Genomic DNA, 11,992 nt, shown 5'->3' with positions numbered 1-11,992 from the left:
CACATCAATATATCTTTGGCAAACTGACGTAATGAATTGTAATCATCGTATATTGTACTGTGAACCCCTATCCTTTATCATAAACTCAACATATGCTCAACCAACTCATCTAAATCAACTCCTATTGACATTCAATAGTTTTGTTTTACTAATACTAACACATGTACTATATATACATACAAAAATTATATATGGGGTGGGGGTGGGGGTGGGGTGAGGGGGGCAGCTGCCCCCTTGCCCCCCTTTGGCTCCGTCCCTGGTATCACTCATAATTTATTAAAGAGTTAATACCTCCAATGGTCCTCCGAGTATTAGCGATTTACCGACTGTGTTCATCCGAATTTCAAATGACCTTCAATGGTCCTTCATATTTTAAAAAATAATCACCAGTGGTCTTTTTAGGACGTCTCGTGGTCATTTTAAACTCGGAGTTTTTTATTTTTATTTATTTATTTATTTATTTTAAGAATTAGGATGATATATGGTTATTTTTTAAACATAGAGAACTGGAGGTCATTTAAAACTCGGATAACCACAACTGGTAAATCGCTAATACTCAGAGGACTATTGGAGGTATTAACTCATTTATTAAATATGTTAGAGAAATGTATTATTATTGTAAACTTGTTCTTTAGCATATTAATAAATTGTGGATGATATTGTAAATTGTGAGTGATATAGTATGATTTTTTGTTAATTTAGAATAAAAGTTTTAAGGAATTGAAGTTATAATATTTTTATAGCAATTATAATTTTTGAAAAAATATTGTAATTATAATATTGTAAATAATACATTCCACTACATCCACGAAATGCATATTATTCCATAATAATGCAAAAGAATTAATTATTATTATATTTTATTATAATTAGTCAAAGTTCCTTTTTTTTTTTAAACTAGTCAAAGTTTTTAATTTGCATAATTTGTTCTTATGGACTATATTAAACTTAGATAACTATATTAAACTTAGATAACTATATTAAACTATACACTTAAAACAATTATATTCTACTATATTTTAGACAAAAACAAAGAAAAAACTAAAAAAAAAAAGGCGCCATTCCCAAATTTTCGCCCAAAATTTCACGACTTAATCCCTCCTCCCTCCTTACTCCTTCACACTGCCCTAAATCTTCCTCCCCCATCCAGTCGACCAGTCCTCCCTCCTTACTCCTTCACTCTGTCCCAAATCTTCCTCCTCGACGATGCACCGGCAACCTCCTCGTTCCGCGCTCACTCGACGACGCACCGCAACGACGCACTGGGCAGTATAACAACAACAAACCATTGATGTAAGTTCTTCACCCTCCTTCCTCCTTCCACCCTCACTTGACTTTTTGCTAATTTCTTGGTGATTTATGTATAAGTGTTGATTATGAAGTTCTGTGCTTCTGATTGTTATGTTGGCTGTTGATTATGAAGTTGTATGCATCTGGTTTCATTGGTTTGATTATAACTTATAGAGGATGCTGAAAGTTAGGGTTTTAAAAGTTTTGATTAATGTAGAGGGCTTCTGATTCATTGAATGTGTTTTTGCTTTTGAATATATGGGGATATGGTGATGTTCTATATTAATGAAAGATTGATAAGCCAGGTCTGAACTTCGTTGATTCTAGCTGGAGTTCAACTTCTCTGTACATGGAGGTATCTTTTGAGCAATTTGAAAGGAATGCTAAGAATTTTCTGTGACTCATTTGATTAATTTTTTCTGGGTTTTTAAAATTTTGCAGTCTCTTCCAGCAATGAATCGTTTGTACATATATTAGCCAAAGTTTCATCATGTGATATATATGTTTGATCATAGCACGTGCTGTGATGAGTGTGTATAGTCCTTTGTAAACTGTTGTAGCAGAGGGAGGTATAATAGATGATAATATATTATGCATTATATTGTTTCTGCTGCACTGGCCTTACCTCAAATAGGGGGCGCCCAACAACTCAACACTCAGTAACCATAGAATCCTACATTACTGCCATTTAAAAGATGACAATGTTACTTATCTACACTAATATTTTTTATTCAATTTGAAATAATTATTTAATATAATGTAATGTTATACTTAGATTAGTGCTTGTTGGCTTAATTCTATGACAAAATAGTCTTAAGCATCCTTGTAATTTGGAATAGTCTCTGATCTATTGGTGTGATCATGCATCTTTGGATATAATTTATTACTCAAGAATTAATTGAGTTATCACATGTGTTAACAAATTATATCAGTTAAAGAGTAAGTTCTATTACAAATTTACAATTAATAATATTGTTCCTTTCTTGAACTAATTAACCTTTTCCAGTGTTTCTATGAAAATCTTGCTCGGAAAGCAAATGAAGAATCTTCAGTGATGATGGCAACTGGCAAGGCGTGGATTAATGCACATCGAACCCGGGGCTCGCGTGAAGGCTGTGAGTAACTAAGTATTTGCAAATTTCCTCCATTTTTTTGGGCTTATTAATTTCTAATGAACAAAAGGTCCTTACTTTTCATAGTTGATCGATTCGTTTGATGTGATCAATTTTGAGATTCTATGCTAAATTTAAAAGATAGATAAGAACAATTAGCTTGGGATCTTAACAAAAAAAAAAAATGCTAATACGAGATTACGAGCAGTATTTTGCTGTTAAATATATGCACAAAGGGATTGGAAAGGTGGCTACTTTTGCTAGCTACAACGTAACTATGATGCATAACTTTTACCAAATGGTGTGAAACTTCTAATATTTTTTCCACATTGTGTGGCAATGTTGTTCCTTTACTAGCATTTATGCAGTCTGCTTTTTTGTTTCACTCACACTTGTGTGATGGGTTTGCTTATTAAGCTCTTCATTTTTGAAATAAAATGCATCTCCAAATGAATATTATCTGATCTGTAATAAATATGGCACTTGTTTGGGGTGTCCTCAATAGAAATTTCTTTTTGGAAGTTGTCTGGTTTCAATGTGTGTTTGTTAGCATAGTCCTTAACCTAGATTACTGTTACGTTTGACAGCTCCTGGCCTGGCCCCATATGCATCACTGGAACACTTCAAATCAAATTCAAGGAGTCTGCTGTGTACTCAAGAGGGTGGGAGATCGATGTTCTCAATCAATGTTGTAGTTGTAGCAGGTATATATCTATATTGATGTCCTCATTGATATATATTTGGATGGATATCCTTTATTGTTCTTCATATATAGATGTATCATTTAAACTAGTATATACTTTGCTTCATGATTTGGGAATTATTACAGATGACTTCAATTCTGTTCATCAAATCAACTCAAAGTCTGCTGTTTTAATATATGATGTACATATGTTTAAAAAAGAGCTAACTTGATGTACTCTTGCTGAACCCCTTTTGATTCTATTTCTTTGTTTCTTTCATGTAATGGTGTAAGGCCATTTGGTGTTTCTCTCTTGGTTGCTGGAGTTGATGACAAGGGTCCCCAATTGTATAAGGTATATTATCCATGTCTAGTGATTGTGACATTTTTCCGACTAATTAAAGTGGATATCATATATACTTCTTTACTTTATTTGGTTTATTTTGCCAATCAAGCTGGAGGAAGTCTGTTGTTTGTTACATGTTTTATGTTTCAGAAATCTGTGAAGTTCTTTCCTTGTTACATATACACTGATTTGCCAAAAAGAGTTAACTTGATGTTGCATTTTATCTGTTGGATCTTGAAATCACCTAATAGTTCATACTTAGACACCCTTAGCTTGCTTAGTGCTTACTGTTCGATATTGTTTTATGCTTTATTGATCCTTTGTTTGACATTGGAATTAGGTGTTTGATGAATTCGATCTCTTTGGCCAATGATGAAGCAGCTTGTGGATTTCATATATTCAGCTGAAGTATGCAGATACCCTCTGTTCAAATGCAGCTAATGAAACAGTCTGTGGATATCAAAAGATTTTATTTTTCTGTTCAAATGTAGCTACTACTTTTTGAATTGTGAACATGCAATTAAAATTGCTAATTTTTGGTAATATTACATTTTTATAAAAGTACTATTTCTTTAAAATTATTATGGTAGGATAGATAATATGTATTAAATTAATTGAGTAGCAAAATGTATTTTTTTTAAAATTAATTTTAATTTTTTTTACTTGGTTGTCGACATTTCCGACCACCTAGTGGTCGGTAAACTTACTATGCGTATATACGAATTATATTTTCCAACCACTTAGTGGTCGCAAAACGTAATTCGTATATACGCGTAGTAAGTTTACCGACCACCAGGTCGTCGGAAACTCCCACCAGCCAACTTTCCCATGTGACAAAACTTTCCGACCACATTATTTTAGTGGTCGGTGTTTCCGACCACTATATGTAGTGGTTAGAATTTCCGACAAGCGTTTTTGCGGACTCCCAAAGTGGTCGGAAAATCGGTCGGAACAGAGATTTCCGACCCGATTTTGGCTATTTCCGACCACTATTTGGTGGTCGGAAAACCGCGAATTTCCAGCCGTGTAATACAATTAGGTCACTGAACCCAAAAAATCAACAATTGAGTCCCTAAACTAACAAATTCCTAACAATTCATCTAACTTGAAGGTTTCTAACAGGTCAACAACCAAATTAATTATTTTTTAAAAAATAAAATTTTAAAATTAAAATAATAATTAAAAAAAAAAAAAACAGAAACGGCCGGAGACGAAGAAACTTCTTCGTCTCCGGCCAGTTTCTTCGTCTCCCCGGCCGGAGACGAAGATTTCTTCGTCTCCGGCCATGGAGACGAAGAGTTTCTTCTTCTCCATGGCCGGAGACGAAGAAACTCTTCGTCTCCACGGCCGGAGACGAAGAACCATGGAGAAGAAGAAACTCTTCGTCTCCATGGCCGGAGACGAAGAAATCTTCGTCTCCGGCCGGGGAGACGAAGAAACTGGCCGGAGACGAAGAAGTTTCTTCGTCTCCGGCCGTTTCTGTTTTTTTTTTTTTTAAATTAATTAAATAATTAATTTTTAAATTTTATTTTTTAAAAAATAATTAATTTGAGAGGATGACCTGTTAACCTGTTGGAAACCTACAAATTGGAAGATTTGTTTGAAATTGGTTAGTTCAGGGACCCGATTGTTGAGTTTTTAGGTTCAGTGGCCTAATTGCATTATCTTGTGCAGTTCGATGGCCTATTTGACCCTTATTCCAAGAAAATTTGGCATATATATTTTAAGATTACAAAGGTAAAGCATAGATTGACAAATAACATCAGATTATTAGTATTGACAACAAATGGATGATTGGGCACAAACAGAGATTTACACTAAACTTCATAATCAGTAAAATCTACAAAGAAAAGTTGTCATTTATATTTCAAGATTACAAAGGTAAGCATATATTGATAACTAACAAAAACTCATAGCACCCCCAAAAAATAAAAATAAAAAATGAAATTTGTTTTAAAATGTTCCTTTTCTTTTCTAAAACCCTATTCCTGTCCTATGTCCTGCCTATTAGTTCATCCCTTCCAGGCGGCGGCAACCACAAGTGCATGACGAAATCGGAGTGGAAAATAAACCAATACTAGAAATCCATTCTCCGGTCCCGAAAGGCCTATTGCCCAAGCCTTGACGATCCTCCCATCTTTGGCATAGCAGCGGATTATCGGTATTGGCAACAAATGGATGATTGAGTAGCTTATCAGCAGTCCATCTAACATTTGGGTTTCTTTCGAAACACCTCATCAGAAAATCCTTGACATGATCAGATATGCCGGTTGGGATTTGGGGTTGCTTGAAGGCCATGTCTTGAGCTAACTTATCGTCGTCGTTACCGTTACAAAGCCTCCAAGGTGATTCCCCGGCCATCATCTCCGCCACCATGCACCCTATAGCCCATATATCCTTAGGCGCCTCGTGCATGCCGCAAAACAGAGATTCCGGGGAGGTGTAGAGTAAAGCTCCCCGATGACCTCCCTCTCCAGCGATCTTAGATAGCCGAAAATCGCCTATCTTGAGCTGATTCAAGCCGCAGCCGCACCTGCATGGGAAGAGAAGAATGTTGTTGGGCTTCAAATTGCAATGACAATCCCGAGACGATGCACCTCTAAGATTCCCTTCAAAAGCTGATAAGCATATAGTGAAGCCTCGTCCTCCGGGATGAATCTTTCCCTGGAATTCATCAATCTCTTGAGTGTTCCACCGGGAGCGTACTCCAGCAAAAGATTGTACATAGTGTTCCCATGCTCTACGCTCGTATCCTCTCCTAAACACTGAATTATATAGGGACATCTTTGCAACTTTCTCAATATTTTCCCTTCCCCCCAAAGTGAACCTGAAATCTCAACCTTCGAAGACTTCACGGCTAACTTCATCGGAACACTGAAAGTAGGTGGATTATAATATTGAGCGAGAAATACAATGCCATGAGCTCCCCCGCCAAAGAGTTCCAACTTTTCGTAAGGCATACTAATGTTAGTTGAGTACTAAGGTTCGTATAAAGTAAGTAAGATCGATGATGATGATGAATTGGAATTGATATGATGATCCACCAAGTATTGGGTACCGAAGTATTATATAGGACTTGGGATAATCTCTCAGTCCAACTAAGTTTAGTATTGGGTAATCTCTCAATTCAATTAAGTATATTATTAGTAAAAAAAAAAAATCAGTAGAAAATTATAATAGTAATCCCAGATCAATCCGGAAAAGAATTAAGGAACAGATTGGAACTCAAGTAATTAGGAAAGTTAAAGAACATTATATTGTAGACCAGAAAATTAGGAAATAATTAACTAATACATATAAATATTTTGTTCTTTTTTATATATACTGTAAATAAAATAAATTCAGCGGTCCTAATATATATATATATATATATATATATATATATATATATATATATATATATATATATATATATATATATATATAGGGTTCGGATCAGGTGAGGACCTAATCTTAGGTGAGGACGTGAGGATTAATCTAGACCATTAAATCAGAATGATGTATGACTGAGATTAAAAGAAACAAATCACACGGATTAAGAAAACAAATCCCTTTAAAATATTAAAATATAAAAATTTAGGGTAAATCAGTCTTATTAAAAGATGTGCATTCCTATACAAAATGTTGTGCATTCCTATACTGAGTGTTGTGCATCAATAACTACATTGTTGTGCATTCAAACCCCGTCAAAAAAACATACAGTGAACATCCAATGTTCTACGATGCATTGAGCTATGTGCTATAATGCACAACTCCCTAGCCTATAGTGCACAACTTACAACACTAGGTTGCACAATCAGCACACACGAATGCATAATCGTACTACCCAGGCATTTATACATATACACGACAATCCAAATATAGACAATATTATACTCAAAAGAACAAGCGAAAAAAAATAAAAATACTGATTAGTTTGCATGGGCGAACACTCAATCAATGATGAAGAAATTGCGGCTCCAAATTGCAACGGTGATGATCCAAGAAAATAGGAAACCAATTTGGCCAAGGATTATACATGCGTTCACACTTAAAAAAATTAGAAAAAGACACTATTATCCCACTTTAACAAAAAAGATCAATCCATGTCATCTCAAAAACTCAAATCTGGACCATCCAAATAAAAAAACAAACGCACAAGATTATTCCTCACGTCCTCACTTAAGATTAGGTCCCCACCCTCACCTGTTGTGGGAAAATCATTCTCAAAAACGCTAAATGAAAATATTTTAAATTGCAATGTTTGTATTTTCAGTGGTTTGGAACAAATTGTTGCTTCAAACTGTTGAATAACTAAACACTTTCTTTAGCATTTTGATCTTTGGGTTACATCATATTTACCAATCGTCCAATATCTTTGGGTTACATTATAATTAAAAATTTTAAATTTTTACTACATCTAAAGAAATTAGGAATTTCTTTATCCATTAATAATTTATTCAATAATAATGGTTGAACTAAATGAACACTGAGGAAAAACACCTAAAGGACGTCACCTAAAGGACGGGTACTGTTGATTCATTCATTGATCTTGTATATATGTGCATTTATTAAATATATTAGAACCCTTTGTAACAAAAATACTTGGTTACTATTTAAAAAAAGTTTAGTAACAATTATAATGAATCCCTTATATTACATTGTATTCATATATTATGAGTTATATATTTAAATAAACAAATTCGACATTAAATTACTTTATGTATGAATTACTCATATATAATCTTGCATTGATATACTTACAAATATTTATCTAATTATAAACATTGAGCATTAACCCATTCACGCAATACACGTGTAAAACTAGTATCTATATGTACATCAATAATGTCCAATTTTCGTCTACCACCGTTGCATGGATTGTGAAATCTGAGGGTCAAATTTCTTTGGTCTTAATTCACCTCATATCAATAGGTGCATTTTATAAGTTCGTCCCTGAGTCTATGTAATTTCATTTATTCTGTTTTATACTAATTGTTTATTTTTTTTATAAGAGTTAATTTCATATTTTGTCCTAGATTTATAGGTGGCCTGACAGTCCACTTTTAATCTTTTTTTATCAGAACATCCTCTTTGGTCCTCGAAATGTCCTTGTATTTAACAAAATTTGATGATTTTTTTTGATAAATGACCAAAATTGATCATGTCATAATAATACTATGACCAAAAGGAAATGCTCTGATAAAAAAGGACTAAAAGTCGACTGCCACCTATAAATCTAGGACGAAAAATGAAATGAACTCTTTTTTATAACATACAAACCTCGCAGGCAAAAAATTAATAAAATGAGAGAAACTTTCAATATAAAGTTATATGTATGTAGAGGTGTCAAAGTGGGTCGAAGCCCGCAGGTACGCCCGCACCCGCCCGGCAATGGGTGCGGGTTAGAGCGGTAGAAAAACTAGCCCGCGGAAATGCAGGCCTAATGGCCTGTATCATGGACCCGGGTCCAGAACGGCACCGTTTTGTTTCAAAACAACGCCGTCTGAATTTAAAAAAAAAAAATGCTTCCTACCTTGTCGTTTGCGTTCAGAATTCGTTCCTCTATATTCACAATTTTTGAACTGAATATTCACAATTTTAGAATTGAATATTCACAATTTTAGATCTCAATATACAAAATTACAGAACTCAATATTCACAATTGCATAACTCAATATTCACGATTTTTGAACTCTATATTCACAATTACAGAATTCTATATTCACATTTAAAGAACTATATATTCACAAATACAGAAATCCATATTCAACAGTATAACATAATTTTTGAATCTATACTCACAATTTTTGAACTCTATGTTCACACAATTTTTGAACTAACGGCACCGTTATTCCTAACACGCAAAGCTCAATCGTTATACCCTACACCACGACGCGCGTAGCACTGTGCGCCGCGCGCCTCCAAAAACGACGTCGTTTTGGGAGGCGCGGTAGGAAGTTGTTGTGATTATGTATATTTGTTCATACAATTATGTACACTTTTTTTTTTTTATATATACAATTATGTACATCTGAATTAAGAAATTTTGTGTATTATGTTAAGAGTTGATGTGTATTAGGTTAAAAGTTTATGTTTATTATGTATTATGTTAGATTATGTGTATTATCTTTTAAAAACAGTATGTATATTTTGTTATACAATTATGTACATTCATGTATACAATTATGTACATTCATGTATAACATTATGTACATTTTTGAACATGAGTTTTTTTCAAAGAAAAATTAGCTACCAAACACTGGGGCGGGAAATTTAAAAAAAAAAAAAATTTTGAAACGACGTCGTTTTGCATCTGGGCGCACAATGCAACGCGCGCCGTGGTGTAGGATATAAATTGCCTGCAAAGCTACGTCATTTTGGACTTGGGTCAATGGCATAACAATTGCTCGTGGAGGGCCACAGCCCGCACGGGTTGCGGGCCAGACCCCTTTTTTTAATAAAATAAATAAATAAATAAATAAATAAATAAATATATATATATATATATATATATATATATATATATATATATATATATATATATATATATATATACTAGTATTTTTTATGCGCGATGCGCAATAAAATTGGTGCCCAATATTAATACATTATATTAAAATTTTAAATTTATTTAAATTTTATATATTTAAATTATTCTAAATAATAATAATAATGTAAATCATTTTTATAAATTTGATATTTATATTTATGTAATAATTAACATATAACTCAAATATTTAATGTGTATATATCTATTATACTAATAAGAGCCCAAGAGAGTTAGGCCTATAATGGGTAGAAAAAATGGCAGTCAAATTTTTTAATCAAATGCATGGCTCAGATTGATCAGATTTTAATTTTTCCCTAAGATTTTCTAATTTATCCTTAATGAATATGATTATCCGTTAACTTTTCCGTTATATATTATCTTTTCCATTAATTTCTGTTAGTTCACCATTAACTTACTTATTGATTTCAATAAGAAAGGTTTTAGGTTCGAACCCCATCCCAATCAAAGTTGACATAATTAGTACTTTATTTTACTCTTATTAAATTAAAATAATAATTTAGTAGCTACAACAAAAAATCATACATATGCATTTCTTTAATTAAGAATTATGTGTCTACAATGTCTTTATTCAAAAAAAAATTATTTATTATCAATAAATTAAATAAGAGAAATAATTTCATTAATTATATTGTATTTTTCTTCAATATAAAAATTCTTTATATTCAAATTTATCAATTGACCATGTCTTTATTAAAAAAAATTATTCATTATTAATAAATTAATTAAGAGAAATAATTTTATTAGTTATATTGTCTTTATATTTCGTTGATGTAAAAATTCTTTACATTCAAATTCATCAATTGATTATATTCACTACATTGTCTATTATCTTTTTTGTGCACTACTTTTTAATTAAAATATCAAAGTTATAATACAAAATAATGTTATATATTTATTTACAATGTATTTTATTAATACCATGAAAAAATTAAAAAATATAATTAATAAAGTCAATCATATTAACTACTTGAGAGCATTCAAAAAAAAAATATTAACTACTTGAGAGATTTGTTGACAAAGAGAGTATTCAAATCACATAACAAATTGAAGTGAGAACTACCTCGCAATGCCCTTGTTTGACAATCAGCAGTTAGCGGTTAGCGTTAGCGGATTATATTAGCGAATTTGACCAGCGAATTATATCAACGGTTGGTAAAAAGATATTTGAAAAAATTAGCTGTTTAGATTAACATGTAAAATGATCTAATGGTATAATAATAATAATAATAATAATAATAATAATAATAATAATAATAATAATAATAATTTTTAAAAAAAATAAAAAATATATATAATTAAGCCAATCATATTAACTATTTGGAGAATTTATTGACAAAAAGAGTATTCAAATCACACAACAAATTAAAATGGAAAACTATCTCGCAATGTCCTTGTTTGGCAATCAGCAGTTAGCTCTTCAATATTGGTATATATTTAATATTTTATGCCCTAATTTTTATTTACTCTCACGTATGTCCCGTATTTGGTTTCAACTATACCTATACAATTATTTTATTGACAAATATAATCAATCTTGACTATATTATCTTGCATTTGTAAACTTAGAATTGTCTATTTAAATACACAAATTTAACGTTCAATTATCTTTGCATGAACAATTCCAATATAATCCTGCATTGATATACTTTAAAGTGATTATTTAAAAAAAAAAAAACATTGGGCATTATCCCAATAAACTAGTTATTATTATTAATAAAGAAGATAAGAAAATATACGGTGGATGCATGTGCATGATAACAATAGTGAAAAAGATAACGGAAGTTATAACGGTAGGGGTATGTTTGTCCAAAATATTTTAATGTACAACCTTTATAGCATAGTGTACAAAAAAACTTAACGAAAAAAACGGACATAAATCATGGATATAACTTTCATTCACACTTATTATGTTTTTAGATTTTTAGATTTAGATTTAGATTTATATATATATATATATATATATATATATATATATATATATATATATATATATATATAACGCTTAAACC

General features: G+C 31.9%; 2 protein-coding genes across 2 annotated transcripts; one reads left to right on the top strand and one right to left on the bottom strand.

The window, feature by feature from the left end:
* The first annotated feature begins 1,065 nt into the window (after positions 1–1,065).
* LOC109153951 lies at positions 1,066–4,035 on the top strand. Its single transcript, XM_019301837.1, has 5 exons — positions 1,066–1,293; positions 2,297–2,405; positions 2,990–3,106; positions 3,379–3,439; positions 3,771–4,035. Exons 2-5 carry the CDS (start codon positions 2,345–2,347, stop codon positions 3,835–3,837), a joined length of 306 nt encoding a protein of 101 aa, XP_019157382.1. The 5' UTR covers positions 1,066–1,293; positions 2,297–2,344; the 3' UTR covers positions 3,838–4,035.
* A 1,402-nt stretch (positions 4,036–5,437) lies between these two features.
* Positions 5,438–6,214, bottom strand: LOC109153933 (mitogen-activated protein kinase kinase kinase 2-like). The gene has a single exon (XM_019301824.1). It carries the CDS (start codon positions 6,212–6,214, stop codon positions 5,438–5,440), a length of 777 nt encoding a protein of 258 aa, XP_019157369.1.
* Between the last annotated feature and the right edge of the window lie 5,778 nt (positions 6,215–11,992).

This window comes from Ipomoea nil, unplaced genomic scaffold (assembly GCF_001879475.1).
Source record: "Ipomoea nil cultivar Tokyo-kokei standard unplaced genomic scaffold, Asagao_1.1 scaffold2565, whole genome shotgun sequence".
Lineage (NCBI taxonomy): Eukaryota > Viridiplantae > Streptophyta > Magnoliopsida > Solanales > Convolvulaceae > Ipomoea > Ipomoea nil.
Note: the sequence above shows the minus strand (reverse complement) of the source record. Positions and strands in the feature narration are given on the sequence as shown.

Excerpts from the sequence above, each read along its gene's own strand:
- LOC109153951 (XM_019301837.1), top strand. The coding sequence starts at position 2,345 with ATGATGGCAACTGGCAAGGCGTGGATTAATGCACATCGAACCCGGGGC. Across the intron at positions 2,406-2,989 it reads CCGGGGCTCGCGTGAAGGCT|CTCCTGGCCTGGCCCCATAT; the intron begins GTGAGTAACTAA and ends TACGTTTGACAG. Across the intron at positions 3,107-3,378 it reads CAATGTTGTAGTTGTAGCAG|GCCATTTGGTGTTTCTCTCT; the intron begins GTATATATCTAT and ends TAATGGTGTAAG.
- LOC109153933 (XM_019301824.1), bottom strand. The coding sequence starts at position 6,214 with ATGTCCCTATATAATTCAGTGTTTAGGAGAGGATACGAGCGTAGAGCA.